The 23,548-nt window shown below is 51.2% G+C and overlaps 9 protein-coding genes across 9 annotated transcripts; 7 read left to right on the top strand and 2 right to left on the bottom strand.

The window, feature by feature from the left end:
• Window positions 1-795: 795 nt before the first annotated feature.
• On the bottom strand, window positions 796-2,553 carry BP01DRAFT_380955 (uncharacterized protein; the record flags this gene model as incomplete). Its single annotated transcript, XM_025577263.1, has 2 exons — window positions 796-1,150; window positions 2,096-2,553. The coding sequence occupies 2 exons, from the start codon at window positions 2,551-2,553 to the stop codon at window positions 796-798; spliced, it is 813 nt and encodes a 270-aa protein (XP_025433092.1).
• Window positions 2,554-4,837: 2,284 nt separating this feature from the next.
• Window positions 4,838-5,918, top strand: BP01DRAFT_390235 (uncharacterized protein; the record flags this gene model as incomplete). The annotated part of the gene is made up of 3 exons (XM_025577984.1): window positions 4,838-4,965; window positions 5,393-5,537; window positions 5,596-5,918. The coding sequence occupies 3 exons, from the start codon at window positions 4,838-4,840 to the stop codon at window positions 5,851-5,853; spliced, it is 531 nt and encodes a 176-aa protein (XP_025433093.1). The 3' UTR covers window positions 5,854-5,918.
• Window positions 5,919-6,092: 174 nt separating this feature from the next.
• Window positions 6,093-6,428, top strand: BP01DRAFT_380957 (uncharacterized protein; the record flags this gene model as incomplete). Its single annotated transcript, XM_025577264.1, has 1 exon — window positions 6,093-6,428. One exon carries the CDS (start codon window positions 6,093-6,095, stop codon window positions 6,426-6,428), a length of 336 nt encoding a protein of 111 aa, XP_025433094.1.
• A 674-nt stretch (window positions 6,429-7,102) lies between these two features.
• BP01DRAFT_411165 (MFS transporter) lies at window positions 7,103-9,147 on the top strand (the record flags this gene model as incomplete). The annotated part of the gene is made up of 3 exons (XM_025578906.1): window positions 7,103-7,235; window positions 7,608-7,897; window positions 7,948-9,147. 3 exons carry the CDS (start codon window positions 7,103-7,105, stop codon window positions 9,145-9,147), a joined length of 1,623 nt encoding a protein of 540 aa, XP_025433095.1.
• Window positions 9,148-10,144: 997 nt separating this feature from the next.
• Window positions 10,145-11,662, top strand: BP01DRAFT_411169 (uncharacterized protein; the record flags this gene model as incomplete). The annotated part of the gene is made up of 4 exons (XM_025578907.1): window positions 10,145-10,601; window positions 10,974-11,276; window positions 11,368-11,486; window positions 11,539-11,662. Exons 1-4 carry the CDS (start codon window positions 10,239-10,241, stop codon window positions 11,660-11,662), a joined length of 909 nt encoding a protein of 302 aa, XP_025433096.1. The 5' UTR covers window positions 10,145-10,238.
• Window positions 11,663-13,996: 2,334 nt separating this feature from the next.
• Window positions 13,997-15,222, top strand: BP01DRAFT_354909 (A4/G1 family peptidase). Its single transcript, XM_025574561.1, has 2 exons — window positions 13,997-14,782; window positions 14,855-15,222. The coding sequence occupies exons 1-2, from the start codon at window positions 14,187-14,189 to the stop codon at window positions 15,069-15,071; spliced, it is 813 nt and encodes a 270-aa protein (XP_025433097.1). The 5' UTR covers window positions 13,997-14,186; the 3' UTR covers window positions 15,072-15,222.
• A 1,184-nt stretch (window positions 15,223-16,406) lies between these two features.
• Window positions 16,407-18,082, top strand: BP01DRAFT_411171 (uncharacterized protein; the record flags this gene model as incomplete). The annotated part of the gene is made up of 3 exons (XM_025578908.1): window positions 16,407-16,536; window positions 16,608-17,843; window positions 17,922-18,082. The coding sequence occupies 3 exons, from the start codon at window positions 16,407-16,409 to the stop codon at window positions 18,080-18,082; spliced, it is 1,527 nt and encodes a 508-aa protein (XP_025433098.1).
• A 1,539-nt stretch (window positions 18,083-19,621) lies between these two features.
• BP01DRAFT_421983 (uncharacterized protein) lies at window positions 19,622-22,591 on the top strand. The gene is made up of 2 exons (XM_025579541.1): window positions 19,622-21,482; window positions 21,535-22,591. The coding sequence occupies exons 1-2, from the start codon at window positions 19,732-19,734 to the stop codon at window positions 22,331-22,333; spliced, it is 2,550 nt and encodes an 849-aa protein (XP_025433099.1). The 5' UTR covers window positions 19,622-19,731; the 3' UTR covers window positions 22,334-22,591.
• Window positions 22,445-23,180, bottom strand: BP01DRAFT_380962 (FKBP-type peptidyl-prolyl cis-trans isomerase; the record flags this gene model as incomplete). Its single annotated transcript, XM_025577265.1, has 6 exons — window positions 22,445-22,505; window positions 22,551-22,592; window positions 22,642-22,662; window positions 22,714-22,774; window positions 22,846-22,913; window positions 23,044-23,180. 6 exons carry the CDS (start codon window positions 23,178-23,180, stop codon window positions 22,445-22,447), a joined length of 390 nt encoding a protein of 129 aa, XP_025433100.1.
• Window positions 23,181-23,548: the final 368 nt, after the last annotated feature.

Below are 23,548 nucleotides of genomic sequence, written 5' to 3' on the forward strand. Positions count from 1 at the left end.
CGACAAGTCGAGGTTTAAATGCCTATCAAATAGTAAGGCTGTTCACCATCTGTCTACAAGAAGAAAACAGGCATAACGCCTAGGCCACGCATTGGCAATAAGTTGTTCATAATCTTCTTACGTATATGAGAAACAAAACCCCAGTCCGGTTTTTGTTCCATTGAAATTCTCATACGCTATAACTACATAAAAGCAACAGATGACATTCTGTATCAACTTCAGAGATCCACGGAATATGTCGAGAAACAGCTTTTCTTGTAACTGAAATAATAGTGCTGGTATTGAGAAAATTCCACATAATACCGGCCATCTATTTCCTCCCTTGGTTTTTATCTCACCCAAAAATAAGAGTAGAAGCATACAGTGTTACATCGAGACTCTCTGTTAGACTCTAAATTCTGACAAATGTAACAGGGAATATGATATACTGACTAACGCGCTATGAACTCCCGTGATTGGCCATTACTGTGTAGCAGAGAAGGTAGAAAGAAGCCTACATGGATATATAAAATCAGATTGTTTTTTCTTTTTCTGTATTGGATATATTTGATTATCATGTGTCTATATCGACGTTGAGAGGCATCAAGATAAGACAACCTAGAAAAGGCCTTATAAGCCAGCGTGCTATCGAATGCATACTGGCCTGGATCCCAGGGCCTCCTAAGCCGCAACCGCGGCCGCGGCCAAGCCCACAACCATCACCCTCTCCTTCCTCAGCTACTCGGACGGTGGTGACGAGCCCGGTGAGTGAAGTCCTCTTCGACCAGCTCCGGTGTGCGTCAAGGAAAAGTCTCCTTAGGCCGACTCCGGTGTATTGTCTCTGCCGCTAATAAGCACGTCCTCAATAACCGCGAGACTCTGCAAGCCGTCCTGAAGGACTGTTTTAAGTTTCTCCACCTCGTTCTGAAACTCGAGCATGTCCATGTGGTCCCTGGTCTGCGCGTGGTGCAGCGCCTGCTTCAGGAGGCTGTACATCAGGTCCTTTAAGGCTCGCTTCTGCATTTCAGCAAGAGAGTCGGCGGAGTCCATTTCTTGCATTTTGAAAGTCAAACGGTATTGGTTTAGTGCAGGATTGATGGTAGCAGTTTTAGAGAGAGTGTAGTCTGCAGTGTGGTTGTGGTTGTAGGTGTTGAACCGTCGAGACGGGCGGCTTTGAAAGGGTTTATATAGACGAGATTGAACTGTCAGTGACCAAGAAGAATACAACAACAATTGCATGATCATTGAATGCAGACTCAAAAGACAAAGCATCATAGAATCCTTTGTTATTTGTGGACACAATCCAGCAGCACCATCATCATACTTTGGGAACTTGTCGCATATACACAAAACAAAGTAAGTCCTTGTAGCTTGGTCTTTGAGTAGCGCTCGGTGTCGCTTTTTTCAGCACAGTCCCGGCCATTCAATGCGAATAGTATCGAAGACAAATCTATCACATACAACCACAGGGAAGGTAGGGCTTTCCGTCTGCTCAGCTTTACTCAAGCCGCGCACCATGTGAGGGATGAAAAAGAGATGAATCCAATCATTCAACTAAAGAAAAATCTCAGCTGAGAATAGAAGAAAAGAAGATAATTCGAAAGAGTTCTAAGTTTATCCTCCCACTGTGTCATACTCCGCAGACCTAGATCTTATACTGTGGCTGGCTGAAGCTTTGCTGATCAAAATTGTGAATCTCAGCAGTGTCTTGTGCGGAGCTACACTGCATAATCTCACGATAAAGTGTTCTCATTACTAACCCCACAAACGGTCACAAACTGTTCCAAGGACTATTCTCACGAAATTGTGATAATCTATCATATATACTCTGACCACCAATTGGTAAGACGCTGAGCTATATGTATCTCTCGAGATTTGAATCAAAACTAATCTCTTGTATACAGTTTAGTACTTTACTTATGTTTACATAAAGTCTTGTACAGATAATGATATCTAGAAGAATTTATATTGAGCCCACCTTCGGCTTACTGTAGATCAACTAGAGCAGCAAGTCGGAAGAAAATAGCATTGAAAAATTATCGGGACAACCCCATTGGCGCACGGCCTCGGCAGAAGTCCATCACTTCAGTACTAATGAGATAGTCTTCGGTAGCACTATGACGCTTTTGCTGCAGCATCAGTCAACGTCCTCTCGAGTCTCAGGAGTGATTCCTTTTGCTCCAGGACCAGTACCTCGACTCTCAAAACCTTCTCCATGACGTCTCGGAGCTTATCGCGGGCCTGCTGGATGCCCTGCAGGGGCGTGTCCTCGCTGGCAAAAGTCGAGCCGACTCCGTTTAAGGCTTGAAATACCATCTGGAGGACCTCGTTGGCGCCATCCAATGCCGAGGCCATGTTATCAGCCGAAAGGTCAACCAACGCCCTCTCAAGTTCCTGGACCGTCTCCTTTCGTTCCAGGACCCGTTTCTCGAAATTCGAAACCTGCTCCGAGGCGACCCGGATAATATCGCGGGCCTGCCGGAAGCCCTGCGAGCCGGACCCGTTCGAAACGGCCTTGTCGGCGGCGACCAATGCCGCTCGTATGTTATTGAAGAACAGGTGTAATGAAGGCATTTTGCCAGCGGGATTGCAGCGGGGGGTTCAAGAGTCGGACTTGAGTCTCGGTTTGCTGGTTCTGTAGGGCAGGGTGTGCTGTGTTGTTGTAGGTGATGGTCATAATCTTGATGCAGGGTTATATAGAATGGGATGTGATACTTGTCTTGTGTTGGAGCTCAAAGCGAATCGTGGCGGAGATAAATACAATATTATCAACTTCTTTGTATAGAATAAGAATCTTTCCACCAAATCACTCCAGCAGACTATCTTTGAAGCCCGAAGATCGCGGATCTATCCTTACTAAACTTCATTGGCTCAGGAAATGTTACGACAAGGGCATGCCTGGATATCTCTATGGTTCTTTGAAAAGAGAAGAAGAGTGAATAAGGAAACTGGAGGTTACCACTTAGAGGGAAACAGATAATGACATTTGAGGCCGACAAGAGTGCCGCATCCTGCGATGCTGATTCCCACAGTGCGTCTAATAGACTGCGGTCAAGCCTTAGTATCAATTGTTTTGTGTCTGGAGCTGTAAAGACCCTTCTATGTAGCTTATGAACTAATGAACTTCAATGGAAGGGCGATCGCCGTGGTCGAGTACTCCTGTTGGCATTAAGTCTGCGTATAATTTCCCGATCAGCCGTATTCTCTCTACTGTGTACAGATGAGGACGCCTAGGAGGCATTCCGTGTGCTTCACTACATGCAAAATGCTTTCGAAAGAAGCAAGAAAGCAAGCACGAAACAAAATTGTCGTTTAGCTGGAAAGAGAAAACATGATGCAGAACCAGAACGTTTTTGGCTTGACAGTCCGGCTTTGAGACCCTAGGCTCTCGGCGAACGGGCAAAAAGGAGAGATCAGATCGTGTTTTCCTGCGCTTCCTTCAGTGACTTCAGAACTAGTATCAATTGCTTTGCTTGAAAAAGCGTCAATGCTCAGTAACCAGACAGCCGGGTGTTTAGAAGTCTAGGTAAGCGAAACATGAAACAGATCAGTTATCACTTGCATCAATAGATAACGGAATCCCAGAAGGCATCAGTTTTCGCACCACGTTATGCGCCTCTTACCTCGATTCTCCATATGGTAACATTCACTTCTTATCTTTATGTCCCCCTTGGTCTACGTGATAAAGGCAACACCATACGGAAAAGGTGAGTATAAATCAGTCATTTTAATATTTTGACTGGCGTTAAGATAGGAAAGTTGACAAATCCAGACGTTCTAAACATAGAAAAGACCTCAAACACGAGCGTCGGTGAAGAGTCAGGTTTCCCTGTTAGAGAAAGAGCTCTTGCTTCCTAGATCCAGGCATCAAGTCAGTGCGCGCTGATCTGCGGGTAAGGGACAGGTCGACTCATCAGTCTTCTTCCTCCTCATCTCCGGAGTAGTTCAACAGAATGGCTTCATCATTCTCCCCCTCAGGGAGCGGCTCATTCTTTGCTTCAACCGGAGCCAACACCTCGGTCATCTTTCCCATCTAAGACTCGAGCTCTCGAATTTGCCGCTGGAGCATTTTCTGACGGTCCTTTATCTCCCGATTTCGCTCTTGAGCATACATGCTATGAAAAGACAACAGTAGGATACCCATGCTATGAGTAAGGTGAGTGAGGAAACCCAGAAGGTTCATTTTTGCGGTTCTAGCAAGGAATGAATCTTGTAGGATGATGAGAGAGTAAATGATGTGTGATGAAAAGCAGTGATGAGGATCGCGTCGGAAGAACTGCGCGTTGAGGTAGTGGAGACTAGATACCAGATTGCAGATATGGACCCGCTTTAATAGTATCACTGGCATACGGTAAACGAATCTGTGTACAGTAAGCGGCTTTAAGACATACAAAGGATAAATCAATAACCAAGCTTACAAAGTCGAGCATTGAGTGTTTTCTTTCAGAGGAGTATCCGAGCGTTCCTTGTTCTATTGCCTTTGTTTGATCCACACATATTATGTCCTGAGGACGCCAATTTCAACAGTGACATTGTTATGCTCGTCATTTGTTCCAATCTTTGACAATGCCATTGTCTGTTGCCTACAACGAAGGCGCAATCTTGCTGGGCAGCTTTATGTGATCGCAAAATTAGATAGAATCTACAGTCCACGATGCCAATGCCATTGCTTCAATCCAATTCGATTCAAGTTTCCTCTTAACCTCGGCGGGCCCCGGGGGCCCCTGTGAGCCCGCCTATTGCGGCTAGCTATGAAGGTGCTTCCTGAAAGCCCAAGGACTTGCCACCCCATATCCTGATGGCAATGTTTCGAAAACTGGTCCAGATATCCTGCACCTTGTGCTTCACCCTACAAGTCATGGGGATAGGAGACACAACCCAGACCTTCGGGCCCCTTCGTGTTTCCGCGCTGAACGAACCCCACGCCCACCTCCGCCGCAAGGGCTGCAACGCAGTCGTCTACGCCGACGCCGACCCCGAGTATACGTCAGTATTGGCCAGTGTCGCCACGAAATTGGGATCACTTTACGCCGAATTGATGGAAGTTTCACTATATATACAGCTCACTAAAGCATACTGGTACATACGACCATAGGGTGTGGAAAATAGGGCTTCCCGTCCGCTCAGCCGTACTCAAGCCACACGCCGGGAGGTTAGTAGTTGGGTGGGTGACCACCAGCGAATCCCTTCTGTTGTATGTTTTTTCCCTTTTCACCATCTCTTTTACCCATTGGCATTGGCCCCCCCGGCCAGCCTCGCGCAGCCTGCACAGCATAGGGGAAGCCCGGGGGACCAAATTGGACGAGGACATCCTTTCTCGCTCGGGTCAGTCCTCTCCGACGGCGAGGACTTCCTTAATGCTGTGTAAGAACCCTGTAACTTCGCAGGCGACACTGTGATTGTCGTGGTGCAGGGGTTTGCAGGGGTTCGTCGACAACGCTACTGAGCAGGGACTCAACGGGCTTTACTCACCGGTCGGCCTTGCCAAGGGCCTCATGCACGAGCTTGTGCTGGATGTTCTCCACGCCCTGCCCAAGGTTAAGGAGACTGTTGCTCATGTACCGCAAATCTTTAACGAGGAGGGCTCCGATCCCGCTGCGAAGATACAGTGTCGAGCACTACAGCCATGATGAGGTGCTGGCTTCCCCCGAGGTGGTCGCTCTACTGTGCAAGTTGAAGGGTTATGCGGCTGAGATTCAAGGTCATTTTACCAAGAAGTTGCTGGTGCAGTCATACTCTCTCGGCAATTTCCAGATGGAGGTTCGCGAGTCTAAGGGTGGCGAGGCGGCTGTGTCTGAACTTAATTTGAGGTTGCAGGATGCCATTCCTCGCTTTGGACAGCTTGGTTCCTCCAGGACAAGCAAGCTTGAATAGTTTATGGGGATAGATGGGTTCAGGTTCGGAGCTGGAAGTGGTATGTGTGGGGGAGTTGCGGTAAGTCCAGGCAACAGTGTGTTAAGGGTTAGCTCTGGTTGTGCTTAATGATATGTTATTCGGATTGAGATTCTTACGGCGGCAGTTATGGCATTGACGTAGGACCTAGCCTTCCGAAAATTGCACCCTGCAAGCTCTAACCAGAGGCTCACCCAGGTTGCCCTTGACTACTACGCTCAATGGCTGGTTCGCTCGTGCGGCACCTACAGCCTCGAGGTCTGGTCCAAATTGTGAAAGCGCCACGGCTCGCCTGTCTTCCGCCACTACCACGCCATGCCTACCTGCTGCCAGAGATGCTGAAAGTATTGCACCAGCACGACGCACAGACGCTCTTCCAGCCAGACTTCTTTGAGAACCGTCGCTCGGCCGCGCTTAACGCGACATTTCGGGTGGTGCAGCCGGTCGCGCAGTATGAGGGAGCGGCGGTCGAGCTTGGGTATGCGGTGGGAACGCGGGGTAACGGGGTGGACTTGCCGAGTTGGCCCGTGGATCTGAGGACGGAGACTGTGCGGTGAGGGGAACGCTGAATACAGTACAATGCACGATATGAAGAGATCTTATGCATTGGAAGAAGGAGGCGTCCTTATGCTGCTTGATGTGCGGAGGGGAATTCTTGGCCTGATGTCTTGTGATGCTTTGGGATAGGGTTCCCGGGGGGAGGGGGGGGGAGGTGGGAGCAATGCTAATGCCTCAGGCGTCACTCTGAGTCAATCATAACCTGAATAAGCCCCACACTACCTGAATCAGAGAGCTCTGGACTGATAAAAAGGGCTTCCACTCATACAGCAGTGTGGTTGTTACAGCTAAAGTAATTTCTGCTGGGCTAGGTGAATCAATGAACTGGTGTCAGTTCACGCAAGGGTTGTGCCACAACCGCTCTTGCCACGTGTGATCGGATATTGTGCCGAGTTCGTGTCTTCACAATCAGCCAGACTCATAATTCGTATTGTGTCAGTGACTGGCAAGGAACAACCTCAACACGAGAGTGCCAGACCCTGGATGAAGGTGGGGCATTAAGCAGATTGGTCAACAGCATTGCCGAGGTGGGTCACTGATTCAGTGAGCTCAGAGCGCGCTGTCCCATACGCTGGCAAGGAATCACTGAATCAGCGTTTCTCCCCGGCGTTTGCCCGCAAATGAGATTCACCCCCCCGAGAAACTGGACTCGTGATTCCTATCCGCGCTCGCCATGGATTGCTTCAAGAGTCTTCTTCTTCAGCTACTTCACCAATCACATCTCTCAACAACGTGTGCTGCATCTTGGACAGAACATTTTGTGCACATGTACAACCGTTATACAGCCGATATCGCCGGCTTTCCCGGTTTATGCACCATTTTATGCTGCCACCGGCCTCTCCAGCCCAACCTACGAGTCAACTGTCTGATTTATAATTGCAGTTATCGCCTAGCTTTGATCATCCTCATTCTCTACTCTTTCGCGCACTAAACTTTCTTCTAGTACATACTTAATGCTCTAATATTTCACTCTACTTCGCCTCGCCCATCCGCTCGTTCAACTCTTCTACCAGTGTCCGGCGATCGCCCTATTTTTATATTCTAATTTTTCAAACGATTCATTTTCCCATTGGCGAAACGGCTCACAGCGCAGACAATGGAGGATGTGGAGAGCCAACGGCGCTACTCGGAGAAATCCGCATACTCTGGCATATCCGACGACCAGCCCTCCCAAACAGAAGACAGCGCTGCCCCGGCCGCCGCGACACTATCACGCCCCCTGTTCCCTGAAACCGATCTCAGCCAAGGCATAGTGGGTTGGGATGGGCAAGATGACCCTAACAATCCCCAGAACTTTGCCAATGGGCGCAAATGGGGCTTGCTCGCTCTAATCAGCTCTATCACCTTCATCTCGCCGCTTGCCTCGAGTATGTTCTCGCCGGCGGTGAGTTACGTTGGGGACGACTTCGGCGTGTCCAACGAATACCTCCTATCATTCAGTGTTACCATTTTTCTGCTGGGATATACAGTACGTTCGACTTGGCTCCCTTACAGCGCGTTGCTAACCCCGATCAATAGTTCGGACCCCTCTTCCTCGCCCCGCTGAGTGAGATCTACGGGCGGCGCATCGTGCTCAGCTGTGCCAACTGGTTCTTCGTTGTCTGGCAGATCGGCTGTGCGCTGGCGCCCAACATCTCCGCGCTGATCGTCTTCCGTCTCTTCGCCGGCATGGGGGGTGTCGGCAGTCTGACGCTCGGCGCCGGTGTCATCGCCGACCTTTTCCCCACCGAACAACGCGGCATGGCCACCTCGATCTGGGCTCTCGGCCCGCTCATCGGTCCCGTCGCGGGACCCATCGCCGGTGGCTTCATTGGCGAAACCATCGGCTGGCGCTGGGTGTTTTGGATACTGCTGATTGCCAGTGGCGTCATCTCCATGGGTATCGAGGTCCTCAACCGGGAGACCTACGCCCCCGTCCTGATCCGATGGAAGACTGAGCGGCTCGCCAAAGAACTCAACCGGACCGACCTGCGCAGCGCCTATGATAAAACCACCGGCCAGCAGCGCCCCAGCGTCGCCGAAGCCCTAAAACTCGGCCTCAGCCGACCCATCATCCTCCTCTTTAAATCCCCCATCGTGCTGATGCTCTCCATCTACATGGCTTTCGTCTACGGCCTCCTCTACCTCTTCTTCACCACGATCTCGACCGTCTTCCAAGAAGACTACGGCTGGTCCACGGGCATCTCAGGTCTCGCCTACCTGGGCATTGGAATCGGCTTCCTGACCGGCCTCACCCTGATCGCCTTCAGCAGCGACCGTATCGTCGCCAAACTCACGGCGCGCAACGCCGGCAAATTCGAGCCCGAGATGCGTCTGGTCACGATGATCTTCTTCAGCTGTATTCTTCCGATCAGCTTCTTCTGGTACGGCTGGTCCGCCAAGTACAAGACCCATTGGATCGTCCCCATCATCGGCATGGCCCCCTTCGGCATCGGCATGATGGGCATCTACATGCCCATCCAGACTTATGTGATCGACTGCTACCCCGCCTACGCCGCCTCGGCCAATGCCGCCCTCACCGCCACGAGATCGCTGGTCGGGGCGCTGCTGCCGCTGGCGGGCCCGGCCATGTTCGATGCGCTGGGGCTGGGGTGGGGGAACTCGTTGCTTGGGTTTATCGCGTTGGCGTTTGTGCCGGTGCCGATTCTGTTTAATCGGTATGGGAAGGGGATTCGGGAGAAGTTTCCGGTGGACTTGGAGGGGAAGAAGGGGAAGTAGTCTGAGCGTTCGCTATCTCGTTGGCGTTCAGGTACGAGTGATATTGTGGGGGGGTTTGTATAGAAATTCTAGACTTGTCTATAAAAAGTTTTCTTTGTGTCAGCGGGCTTGTCCTATTCGGAAATTTTTTTCTCTTTGCAGAGTAATTCCAGGAACATCGGATCGCCGTGCTGCATGTAAGCGGCGCGAAGCCTATCACAAAAGATAGACAACGCGCGACAGCAGGTCCACGAACCTAGAGACCGGCTTTTCTATGCCTTCGAATGCCCTCGGCTTCTGGTCGTGGTGTAATTGGTCGTTACTTGACGGACACTATGTAGAATGATAAGCTTTGAGAGATCAACTCTGCGAATGAGGCTTAACAATCCTAATATAAAACACTAATTAATGGTATTCTCGAAGAAGAAACTTTAAAGTGTAACATCACAAGTCTCTAAACACTCTGGATATCGCATTGAAAAAGGGAGAGATCGAGATGAATCTCTAATTAGAAGCTTAAAGAAAGAAGGAGAACAGTGAGGTAGAGAGACTTAGAAAGTGCTACTATACTTAGGGAATAACCCTCGGGAGGGGGAAGAGATGAGGGAGGTAGAGGAAAGAGGAGATCCCGGGAAGGAATCAGTTATTAGAGTCTAGGGGCAATCGCCGCTGCGGTAAAAAGATATTGGCAGAAGAATTTTGGTCCATATTGCCGAGTGCCTGGCGTGCTATAAACTGGCGCACCTGAATCTCTTCATTATGATTGGCTAAAGCTCTTACATCGTCGTTGTTTGTCCAGCCGCGCCCGTACAACACACCAAAAAGCGGGGTACGGCCTTGAAAAACGCGGGCTGGATCACAGCGTCCAGCTGCCTTCGAGCAGGAAGGTAATCCTTAACAGCCTTCCGATAGTATCACCCATATTGACCTTGCCGCTTCGCCAAGGACGAAAGTCGAAATCAAATGCTATGTCTGACTTCCGAATGTGCGAAGCGTTCCTCCAAGAAACTATGGCGGTCCAAAGTGAAACCAAGGCTTGAGAAGACAAGTTCTTCGAAGAAGGACAATACAAAATTATATCCAGCATTTAGTGCGTAAATAGAAAGAGAAAAATGAGTCTACCGTCCAAGCAGACGATCTCTGGGTCAATGCGGAGCGAAGATTTGAACCAGAATCCCCAGACAAGCAAAGTCCTAGCATATTCAAAATTGATTCTCGAGTCTGAATACGGACTCCAACTTCGACTCGGTCAACCTGACTATCACAAGCAATCCTGCAACTTTCTTGAAGTCCAAACGGTTGAGGTAGAGCAGAATAGGTGGATATGCCACCTCTGGGATCATGACATCGCTGTTCGAGACCAACTCAGCAAAGTAGTAAGGAGTATCCTGGTTGTCAAGGAGGTCGTCAGTACGGCTGCACGTGCAAGTTTGCCTGCTTCGATTGCCTGTGCTGGCATAATGGCGTGCTTTACAGTAAGTATATGTTTGAAGTTCGTACTAAACCGCTCTACTGTTGTGCAAATTTAACTTCTCTTAGATGATTGTCCGAGCCGTACAGCGGCATGCTACTCTTCTTCAAGGACCAGAATTAGTTTCGTAGTCATTGACTGCACTCGAATGGATGAAAGATGTTTATCTGCACTCCCACAAAAGTCCGAACACCGAAAGCTCTGGTAATCTCCATGGATATTCGAAATCTTTCAGCTCTATGATCCTAGAGTTTCAGGCTCGAGCACTCTGTCCTTTCCACCAAAGTTCGACCTCTCAGGTATTAGGCGACTTTTGACCGCAAGGTGAACCAGCCTGTACAAGGCTATGGAGGATGAAGCAACTTGGATCATACAGACCGCTCTCCTTATCGAAAATGTAAATGCAAGACAGAGACACGAGGTGCTTTTAGATGAAGTCGAGAAAATTCAGCACAGTATACACGAACACAACCTACGAGCAGCAACATCGGTTCGAGACATGAAGATCAAAACGTTTCTTCAAATACTCTACACTTGTCCCGACAAGGATAGAGAAGACATAAACAACAGACGAGTTCCTGGAACATACGAGTGGTTCACAGCCATCCTACGTCCCAGGCCTGGAGGGAGAGTTCAGACCCTGACAACGCTGGTCTACTATGGGTCTCAGCCGATGCAGGTTGTCGCTAGTCAGTCGTGACTAGATACCTTATGGATGATCTTCTTGTGAGTGAAAATAGGCGTAATGTCTGCTATTTCTTCAAGGATAGTTTCCCGGACCAGAGAAGTGTATCCAGCGCACTGGCAGCTATCTTACGCCAAGTTTCATTGCACAGCTCGAGCTCTTCAAAGATCACATCCTGGACAAGCTGGAGACTGATGGAGAGAAGTGTGTTACAAGTGTATATAATGAGACTTTGAGATCATTTCGAGTATTATAGCATTGCTTTCTACCGTCAGCTTTTGACATATCGAGCGTTGCCTATATTACCATTGCAGAAATTAGATGCTATTGGGCGTGGAGAGGCACCCACCGGTGAGACGCTGAGCTGCTATTCGACATGATTTACTATGTTCTGGATGAACAAAATTCTAGCCTGTATCTATCTAGATTATAAGGGCTTGACCTTCTTGATCGCCACCATTATCATACAGCAAGCTTAACGAAACACATAGCCCATGAATCTTTCACCCCATGAACCAAGGACTGCAAGCCTTATCTACCCCAGCTCATGTATCCCTCTAAGGTGATAGTTGTCTGACGATACAATCCATCTACCAACCCGACTTCGTTCACCTAACACACCAACCATTATTGGATTACTCTTTCGACCCCATCTCGCCACCAAGGCGACAACCTCTGTGTTCCCTAAGAAATCCATGATCTATCGGGCCAGATATGGAGAAATCTCGACGTGTCTCTGAAATATTGTTGCGGACCGTGGCCCGTTCCTAGAATTGAATCATGAAGTGCTATGTAAAGTGGATAGGATGATAAGCACGGTGGGTCAGGTCTTTCCTGGTCCACTAACGAGCGGCTAGCTCCACCACAGTGGCCTGGCTGAGTAAGGCTATCTCCGAGGTCGATTCATGATGCGCCGAGCCTACCCCTTCATAAATCAGAGTACGGCGTTGGCAACGGTAGCATTCGTAACAAAAAGACGCAGCACTGTCCTGCTATACTAAGCGTCTGCTCATCCTACCATGGATCATATTCATTGTGGACGGCTATAGTCGGCGCAGAACATGCTATCTTGGAAAAGCCCGACTACATCCTCGGACCTGGGGTCTTCATCAGGGCGTTAGACTGTACCATACGCCAACTACGTCATCTTCTCAGGAACTAGAGTAAGCGACTGCTGCAGATTGCCTGACATTTCGAACAGTTTCTAAGCTATGTTGGTCTCAGTGCGACTAGATCGTAATCGGACAGGGGTACGACTAAGCGAGTTAGTATGAAAATCTAATATAAGTTACGTCTTACGCAATACTTTTAGATTAATTAGCTGTGCAGGTACATTGCTGTCGTTCTATGCTTATCGACCTTGAAGAATGGACAAGATTTAATCCCTATGCGAGTTTGTTTTCAACCCCACTGCTAGAGGAAATCGACACCCTACCATCGACTGTACAGTATAAACCAGAAGTGCGTCTGTTCGAACATGGCCTGAATTCCCACACTCATCTAGATGGAAACGAAGTAGAACAAACATGACACCAGCTACTCCAACGACCCCTCGCCTGAGTTCAATCCAAAAAGTGCAATTGAGTTATATTAAGTTCGGACCTCGGAAATCAGCGCTGATAAGGATGGCGACATGACAACGATCGTCTCTTGGCGAGAGAATCTCTGCAGACGTGAGGAGAAGTGGATGAGGGGAAGTGCGGGCGGGCGGCAAGGATGGCGGAGATCCCGTCGGTCGTCCGGCCGCGGCGCTTGGCTGGCGTGTGTCGAGGAGCCGATTTCGGCTTGCCACTTTCCTGTCTTCATCATAGCTGGACTTATGCTGTTAAGGAGAATGTACAATAGATTGTGTTTACTCAATATGCACCACTCCTAGAGACGGCTCATTAGTCCAATAGTGAAGGGCCCCCTCACACCTTAGTGAGAACTGCCCTAGCAGGATCATGCGCCTTCCATCGGAGGCCCGCCCTGAGCACCGGCGGCAGGAAATATTTCTGCAGGTGCGGGCAGAATGAGGGGTGCATAACCTAATTGTCAATATGATTGTCCGCTGAAGACCGGTTTGTGAGCAACGGCGATTGGCCTGGGGGGCACGGGATCCTACCTTGTGGCCGCCATGGGATTTCCCCATCAATCACAGCACAATCTGGTGCACTTCTCATGCACGCCGGACGCTAATTTCCAACGCAGTGTGAAGACCCTGTCTTATCATGAGGCCGCGGTTGCAGAAGTCAGGATTAATCAGGGCATGAGCCTTCCTGTTGCAGACTAGCGCGACTAGACATTATCGGCTGCGCGGCAGGGCAAAGCGGAGTCCCTCGACTGAAGACAACTGATGGGCGTGTCTGAAGAGTTTGGATCTTCTTTCAGGTACACCTTACAAAAACATACATTGTGGATAGACGATCATGTCTCACATCTTTTGCTTGAATTTGCTGATCAGTTTGGACCCTGAAATAGCTTAAACAACTCCTCCAGTGACTGAAGCTTTCGCCGAGGATGCCAATGTCTGCTGTCACCACCGCCAAGCATACATAGGCTTAGCGGGAGGAGTGATTGAGTCCTCATCACCCGTTGCTTAAGCGTCTTGGCTCGTCAGCCACTATCTGCTTCAATCTCAAAACTTGCCTCCTGATAGGAACGTGCGCCATTTTGCAGCCAGTATGGCCTTATCACCTGCAAATTGAACCCGCGGCAAGATACGTCGGACTCCTGTTCTAGATCCTCTTGTCTAGCCATCATGAGACCGAACAGGGGAAGAGAGAAGGGTATAAAGATGGCCTGGCATCCCGTCGAGCTCATCTCTTCTCCATCAGCAAGCATCCTCCGTCTTCAAGGCTCAATCTCGCTGACTCCCGCTCTTCTCTTGATCTCATCGTCGTTCCCGACCATTCAACCAGCAAAATGAAGACCTCTACTCTCTTGACTGCTGGCCTCCTGGCCACCGCCGCCGTCGCTGCTCCCCTCACCGAGAAGCGCGCCGCGGCCAAGGCTGCCCGCCTCGCCAGACGCGGCGAGAACCGCAAGAGCAACCCCCCTCTCAAGCCCGGCACCAACGAGGCCATCAACCTGACCGGCGCCAAGGACACCGAATACTCGTCCAACTGGGCTGGTGCCGTCCTCGTCGGTACCGGCTACACGGCCGTGACCGCCGAGTTTACCGTCCCTACTCCCTCCGTGCCCTCCGGTGGCTCCAGCCGCGAGCAGTACTGTGCCTCCGCCTGGGTTGGTATTGACGGTGACACCTGCGACACCGCCATCCTGCAGACCGGTGTCGACTTCTGTATCGAGGGCAGCACCGTCAGCTACGACGCCTGGTACGAGTGGTACCCCGACTACGCCTACGACTTCAGCGGCATCAGCATCTCCGCCGGCGATGTCATCAAGGTTACTGTCGATGCCACCAGCAAGACCGCCGGTACCGCCACCGTCGAGAACGTCACTAAGGGTACCACCGTCACCCACACCTTCAGTGGTGGTGTTGATGGCGACCTCTGCGAGTATGCCTTTCCCTCTGCCTTTCACTCTCTGTCTGTTTGTATGGTGTGCTCTGACTAATATTTCTCTGATAGGTACAACGCCGAGTGGATCGTTGAGGACTTCGAGGAGGACGACTCCCTCGTCCCCTTCGCCGACTTCGGCACCGTCACCTTCTCCTCTGCCTCCGCCACCAAGAGCGGCAGCAGCGTCGGCCCCTCCGGCGCCACCATCATCGACATTGAGCAGAACAACGAGGTCCTCACCTCTGTCTCGACCTCCAGCAGCGAGGTTGTTGTCACCTACGTCTAAGCGGAACAGGCGGATGCACGGCCAACGGGACCGTCTGGGCGACCTAGCGCGCTGGATTCCCCGGCTTCGATGGATGAGACCTTTGAAGATGAAGATGCGAATGAGCAAATATTGTCATGTCTTGAGATTATGCTTTGTTGATATGTTGGGGGCTTGCCTCTAAAACTGAGCTTGAAGTTGAATTTTATGCTGCTTGATTGAGCTTTATCGGAGAGTAAAATAGCGTAGTCGAGTATGCTCTGAAGTATGGAATTCGACTTCAGCCGCGCAGTTGTAGTACTCCCCAAGGCAGTAAATCCCTTGCCTTTCTTCGGCTTTTGAGTGCCCTCCACAACACAAGGTAGTGAGAAAGAGCTATCAATATCTTTTGTTGATCAATTAGGACAGAGAAAGCTTGAAGTCTGATGCTCCGCTGCTAAACCGCACATTTGCTCTCTGAAGTAGTCCATATCTGAAGTAGTCCATAATAACGGGTTGCCTATCGGAGTGTAGTGACCATTGGGACCGGATTCAGCGAGGAGATCATGGCGATAAGCTTGTTATCTATTGCGTGACTAGTGTTCGTAAATTGACAATCAACCTCCGGCCCCTGTTTGAGGATATACCGACGCAATTATATATCGTCACTATCATCTCAACTAGGCTTTCGCACTGCTAGAAACACATACCATCATATCTAAGATGGATGCTCCAGACCTTATATACTCCCACGCAAAGCTGATAACTGAGCATAAAGGCTGACTCTTGTGAATGGCAAATGATATTCCGGAAATTATGCCAGCATATTATTGGCAGGCCGGATAGCATACCCGTGATGACACAGTCTAGACGGTCCAGGGAGGACCATCTCCACTGCTCATTACCCACAGAGGTCCCCCTCAACAAGCATTGTGTCCCGGCGAGATGAAGCCACCAAACCAGGATCAAGCTTTACGCCGAACAAGAAGGTACCTCGTGAATCGGCACGCTGCAAGTTCATTGATCCAATCCATTCCATGACGCAACATAAACTCAAAGCAAGCGCGATGCCAGACACGATCGATGACGATGCTCCTATTCCCTTCCTCTCCTTTCCTGTCTCCTTCTACCTTCCTATGCAAGGGGTTCAAGACTTAGGGCCCGGTTCTCACCGCTCCAAGCCCCAGGTCTTCCCCGCGCCACTGCGAGATTGCCTGCTTCTTCTTAAAATCTGTAGATAGTGTGAGTTGCGGCGTTGTGAAGCCAGCCCACAACCTTCTTGAAACGAGGTTGTAGTCACACTCTGAAAAAGTAAATTCCCAGGTACACACATCCAACAAACACTTGATCAGGAAACAGGTCTTTTAACACGAACAAATGACCAACCGAGAGATTTCTGCCGCGGAGGTCGAAGCTCACAACCGGGAGGACGATGTATGGATCGTTGTCAATGGAAAGGTATATGAGGTGACGGAATTTGCCCCGAGGCATCCCGGGGGTGCTGAAGGTATGCGTGCTACAAAGTTCTATCAAACCAAACAACACGCAAAGCATGGACTCACTCCGGGAGGATAACAGTGATCTACCGATTTGCCGGCCGCGATGCCTCCAACGCGTACAACACTATACACTCTCCGGCACTGATCGCAACGGACTTGAGCCATTCCTGCCAGGGTGAATTAAATACATCAACAGTCCCTGAAAATTGGAGAAAAACTGAGACGGAAAAGGGGTCGAGGCAGACGGACAGCGATTCCTGGCGATCTTCGGTGGAGACCTACAGGAAGCCCTCGCTTCAGGAGCTATTGAGTCTGCACGATTTTGAGACAATCGCCCAGAGGCTCCTGAGCCCCAAAGCCTGGGCGTACAACAGCGGCGCGGCCAACGACAACCTCACGCGTGATGCGAACCAGACAATGCTACGGCGCATCTTGCTACGACCCGCGGTGATGCGGGACGTGTCCACAGTGACTATGCGCCGCACGCTGCTGGGCTGTTCATTCGAACTTCCTGTCTACATCGCCCCTGTCGGAGCGGCCAAGACCGTCTGTCCCGAGGGCGAGCTGCCGCTGGCGCACGCGGCCAACCCCGCCGGGATTGTGCAGTGCATCGCCACTACTGCCTCCTTCACTCTCCCGGAGATCTTGGATGCTACGCCTGCCCACGCCTTTCTGCAGCTGTATATCAACCGTGACCGCGCCAAGACAGAGACTCAGGTCCGTCAGGCGACGGCATCGGGGAAAGTCAAGGCCTTTCTCATCACCGCCGATCTGCCGGTAATGTCCAAACGCGAGGCCGACGAGCGGCTTCCGTCGGAGGGAGACCAGGGGACTATCGTGAACGTCAGTCGCGAGCAGGCCGCTCCAGAAACCAGTAATCAGCAGTCAAGCAACGCACCGGGCAAGCAGAACGCGGGACTGGCCAAGTCGACCAGCTCATTCATCGATCCCACCCTGAATTGGCAGGATATTGCCTGGCTCCGCGCGATCACCCATCTTCCGCTGCTGATCAAAGGGATCCAGCGGGCGGAAGACGCGCGGCTGGCAATGCAGTTCGGTCTGGATGGGATCGTCGTCAGCAATCACGGCGGTCGGGCTGCGGACACGGCGCCCCCGTCTATACTTACGCTGCTGGAGCTCCGCCGCGACTGCCCGGAGGTGTTCGAGCAGATGACCGTGCTTGTTGACGGGGGCTTCCGGCGCGGGTCGGACGTCCTCAAAGCGATTTGTTTGGGAGCTTCGGCCGTGGGACTTGGGCGGCCGTTCGCCTATGCTTTGACCTACGGCGAGGAGGGAGTGATGCATGCGATAGCAGGTAAGTAGTTTCGATAACCATTATACTTTGGTTATGCCGTTCATCAGCTTAACGTCGTGCTGATTCCTCCACGAATAGTAATGAAACAGGAGTTGGCGACGGCTATGCAGTTGGTAGGATTGACGGATTTGCGAGACGCCAACCCTGGGTACATCAATACTGCCGATCTGCAGAGGCTCCTGCCCGTGGACGACTTGCCGCCACTGATCGGGAAAAAAAGGCTTATGGGAAAGTTGTAGACTATAGTCGTCATGAAGGGTGGTTGTAGATAATTCTAATGATCCTCTGACGATCTAGATGGAATATACCTGGGCACACAACTGGGATGTAATGGGTTCTTTCCTGTCTATATGAGTACACCAACGCAGCGGCATCAGCCCTATCACAACTTGAAGTTGAGAATGTTAATCATGCATTTTATACAAAGACCTGGCCTTCAAGGAGCCCCCCTTTTTGTCTCTGTCGATTTTTCATTTTCTTTCCTACTCCTTGGTTGATATTCCTTTCATTATGCCCGCGCAAAATGTCCTCGGCCATTGAGGCTCTGAAGAGCCCCCCGAGCCTCGCCTCGGAATCAGCTGCATGTTAGATCGAAGGATACTCTAGGAGGAAGTGTGGCAATCGAAGGTACATGTACATTACACGTCAAAAGCATCTGCACTGTACCGTGGCGAATAAGATGTAACCACCGTTCCGACAAAGCAGCGACATACCAGGTACTAGGTCAAACAGCGTTCTTCTTTAAAACTGTATTCGACACATCACCATTTACACAGAATCTCTGTCATTTCCATGTCATTTTGAGTCGATGCGACCGTGATAAGCCATTGCAAGGCCCGATGTTGTCAGTGGAACAATCAGACACCGCCGAGCGAATCGACTTTATTGCTGCAGAAGCATCTGCCTTGGAAGAAGCACCAGTGTGTATTGAGAGAAATTCGGCCTATGTTATTCACCAGGTGCATGTACCCGTGGATAAATTCGGGCAGTGCAAGCAGTGCAGGGGATCTCTTTTCATCTGTACTGTGGCTGCTCCCAACCACCAAAATCCCCAAGGGTCGCTGACTATCATCAGGTTAGGATGAACTTACCGCGACAGCGAACGGGGTCCTCGTCAACGGCATCGAAAGAAGGAAAAAATAAAACAAAGTGGATTTATTCTTTTGTTGGTTTTGGTATCTGGTCGCGATACCACGCCTAGCTGAGCAACACCTGATCGCTCTCAAACCACAACTCAAAGTGCCATCGTCATCTAAGACACGCACAGACCTTGATTGAGCTTGTTATTGAGCCCTTGTCAGCTGCTTAGGAACAGCTATTGCCCATGCGTCATCCCTCTATTTCTCCCACGGGGCGATGCTCCTGCTTCCGGACGGCGATTCGGCAGGATCTGACAGGTACGGTAACTACATGTAGAGATAACAGCTCTGGTGGGGTGGCAAGCTGTCCGTAACCGCCGACAAAGCCATTTCCCTCGTATTCATTTATTTCCGTTGTCGATCGAGGGTCGTTGCCCATAGTTATCTTGAGGAAGGATCTTTGGCCCGGGAGACAAGGGGCCAGTAGTGAGACAATCCTGCCGCCACTGCCATGGCACTGCCCGCCCTAGCCCTGGCCAGAAAGAGACTGTCATCGACGGCTCTGCGGTCCCAGCACGCCAAGTGAATCCATGGCTGGCTAGCCTAACGCTAAGCAGTGCAAACCACGAGGCTGAATCCCAGGGATGACCCTGTCCCCATAAGTAGCCTGCGGGATACCGGACCCGTCGTAAAAACCCTGCAGACTTCACCCCGTTTGTGTGTAAACCCGCGACATCTTTTCCCTCCGGTAGTTGTTGACACTTCGCGTATGCTGTCTTACCCTCGCCGATGCTTTCGTGCAAGACACGATGAGCGTAGGCAGCAGTCCGGCACACGTGGCTATAAAGACGCCGCGGCCGCCATCCGCTTGGCGCAAGCAATCTCGCTACTTGAGCATTCCCGATGATACCCACCCTCCAAAGACACGATGGAGGGAGATATTCTCCCCGCAAAAATTATTCGGAGAGGCTGAAGAAGGGGGTGAATGGATCAAAGGCGCGCTAATTTGCACCTGGATCACGAGCACGATCCTGGCCATCAATGTGATCACGACGATCGTTGCAACCGTTATTGCCTATCATCGCCTGGGGAAGACGAACCGCGGCCAGTTTCAAATGGTGGAGTTGTATAGCGGACAATGCTCGCGCTCGAGCCATTGGGCGACGGGGTTGCATCTGGTCATCAACGCGTTGAGCACCATTCTTCTCGCGGCCAGCAACTACGTGATGCAGTGCTTGGGCGCACCCTCCCGGACGGACATCGACCGGGCCCATGCGAGATCGCGCTGGCTCGACGTTGGCACGTCCAGCTTGCGCAATTTCGTGGTTATGGACGGTCGACGCAAGATTCTGTGGGTCCTGCTTCTGATTAGCTCGACGCCGATCCACATGATTTACAACTCGGCTATCTTCTCCTCGATATCAACTCTCGAATATGGTATGCTCATGATTCCAGACGACCTGTCCCCCACCGAGGCATTGATCAGCAACGACACCACAAGTCGCGAGAACTTCCTGTCTAAAGTGGGATACGGGGAAGATATTCTTCGCACGCAAATCTTCAACGGAAGCTTCGTCAATGCGACGATTGCCGACTGCGTCAAGAAGTACAATGTTGAGTTCAATACACAGTACGGTACACTTCTCTTGGTTGCAGACCGAAAGTACTTTCACAACACCAGCAGTCTTCAGAGAGGAGGTTTCTATAAATCAGCCTCGATCTACGACTACCTGCAGGATGAGGGCGAGGCCACGCCGATCCGGGCGGGGAATCTGACGCTGCTCAGCGAGCACTGGAGTTACCGCATCTGGAATTACTCCGTGCCGGATCCCGTGCATGGGGGGGTTTCGTTTATCAATTTTGTTGACTCGAGTTCCGAGGACTTGGTGGAGTACGCTAACTCCAGTTTGCTCACCGACATGTACACTCTGGTCGAGTACAACTATGCCTTCAACCCTGCCCACGACGCCCTGCGCGCGTACTTGGATAATGCAACTCACTGGAAAAACAGCTCCTGGGCAGCTGATGTGACGTTCGAGTGGACTGGAATCGGGAATCTGGCAGAATTATACTGGATCAATCGGACTGGCGCAAGAGACGTCACGATATCGCACTGCATGGTCAAGGAGGAGGAACAACGATGTCAACTGTTCTTCAGCCCTCCAATCGCAATCATCGTCATTTTATGCAACATCACCAAGGTCATCTGCATGTTCCTCACAGCCCGAGTCAAGCGCACAGACTTGATGTTGAAAGTGGGCGATGCGCTGGCTTCCTTCCTCACAAAACCTGATCCGACTACCCGCGGTCGATGTCTCCTGTCCCGGGCGGACATGACCCAGGGCCCTCAAGCCTGGACTCTTCCTGCTATATCTTTTGGTCGCTTGAAAGGATACACGCTGCAAAAGCGATCCCCAAGCCCAACGTCACATTCCTCGGAGCCTCTTTCGCCAACAACTTCTACCCCTGATGCCCCTGAAATCTACCCCAGCCTCCTTCCCACACGCAAAAGATGGTACCAAGCCGTCAGCTGGCAACGATGGACGCTGGTCCTTTTCTTGTAAGACCGCCCGCCCCCCCAACCCTCTGGCTTGTCACTCTAACCCACCTAGCTTCCTTACCCGCATCCTCACCGCCATCTGTCTCACCTGGTACACCATTCACGTGTCCGGCGGCTTCAGTGCGGCCATGAGTCTGGGCTTCGCGCAAACCAGCGCAGCTAACATGATTGAGTACCTGTCGAAGAACATGATCGCTCTCGTCCTCCTGGCCAACACCCCGCAAATCGTCCTCTCAATCCTGTACTTTCTGTCTAACAGTCTGCTCACATGCATGCTCGTCGCTTTGGAATGGGACCAGTACGCGCGGCACCGGCATCCGCTGCGCGTCTCCTGGCCGCGCGGGCGCCAGGAATCCAGCAACTACCTCACCCTGCCGTACCGGTACAGCATCCCTCTCCTGGTCATATCGGCGACGCTGCACTGGCTCCTCTCGCAGAGCATCTTCTTCGTCAACATCAAGGCCTACAACGTATACGGCGAGGAGGACGAAGGTACCTCGTCGCGCGGGTGCTGCTACTCCCCGATGGCGATGTTCATCACCATGTGGGTCGGCATTCTGGCGCTGGGGCTGCTGGTTTCGCTGGGCGCGAGACGGTTTAAATCGCATATGCCGCTGGCGACGCATTGTAGCGCGGCAATTAGCGCAGCGTGTCATCCACCGGATGACGATAAAGAGGCTGCGCAGAAGCCGGTTATGTGGGGCGAAATCCCGGGCGAGGAGGATGGGAATGAGGGTGAGGTCAGTACTGAGTATCCAAGGCCAGGGAAGGCGGATGGGCGCGGGTACGCGCACTGTTCGTTTACATCGCTGGATGTGGTGACGCCCAGCCTGGTGAAGTTGTATTGCTAGTTCCGGGCCGAGCTGTGTATATTATGACTGTTTTTGTATGCTGAAGACAATGCAATACCTTTTGCCACACGCACTTGTTTTTATTTATCGTACAGACCCAGGGATGTTGTTTCACTCCGAGTCACTTCCGGACTCTAATCCCCGCCCGTTGATGGCCAACAATTCCACCGTGCTACATGGTTAGCATGGCTCCTCCAACACGACACGGGAGACTTACAAGACTAGATTCGCGTTACCCGGGATGAACGGCGGCGCGCCCCTGACCCATTAGCATGGTTTGTCAACGCTGAATAAGGGATGTGACTCACTTCTCCCCATACCCATAATGCCTATTCCAGGGTCAGTACCTGCACAGAGACGAACAGCGGAAGAGGACGTACGGGCCAAACGTAAGCAGCGCTTTTTCCCCCAAACTCATGCCCAAGATCCCGACCTCCCATCCTGGATCTCTACCATTAGCTTCCAATACATCCACGACAAAATCAATCACTGGGATGATGATAAGGTAATACCCTTAATGACCGTCCCCATCCCGATCTGGAAAGTAAATGGATATCCCCGCTTGATGCTACTATCGAATCTATTCACCAAATTAGTTCGCAACCGTTCTCCATCAAAGTTCATGCATGTATCGCGAGAGAGTAGTAGGCAGCTACATATGCTGCTCACGGTATCGATAACTATGCACCGGACAGGAAGGTTGGACTCACCGCCTTCCCCGGCCCCACGACCGCGCCGGATCATGCAAGTACCCGTGGTAGTGGACAGTGACCATGTCGCCCTTTTTGGGGTAGTCAATGCCGTTTCCCGGGCGGAGGATTTCTTTGATGAAGTCGATGATGCCCATGCTTGTGATTATCGGAGGGGAAATAGGTGGGGTGGGGCGTGTAGGTCGGGGATTGGAGTTGAGTGGTTAATTGGTGCTGTCAGGGACGCGGAGGATGGGTTTGCTGTGGTCACGGGTGGGATCGGAAGGGTCGGGATGGGTCGCGGATTTATGTTGGTCCGATTATGTCATTCTGGGCTGGGCCCGATTGTGTTAGTGGTGTGTTGTTCTTATCAATCTCTATCCTTGCAACACACGAAAATTGGAAAGACGCGTAGTTAGCTGGGTTCAAATCGAAAGGTGATGCTTACGATGTATGCGATGGGTTGGTGACTTGGCTGCTGCGATAGGCATCCGGTGGTTACTTGAATTGAGCCTTCGTATCTGTG

Source organism: Aspergillus saccharolyticus (assembly GCF_003184585.1).
Source record: "Aspergillus saccharolyticus JOP 1030-1 unplaced genomic scaffold BP01scaffold_8, whole genome shotgun sequence".
Classification (NCBI taxonomy): Eukaryota; Fungi; Ascomycota; class Eurotiomycetes; order Eurotiales; family Aspergillaceae; genus Aspergillus; species Aspergillus saccharolyticus.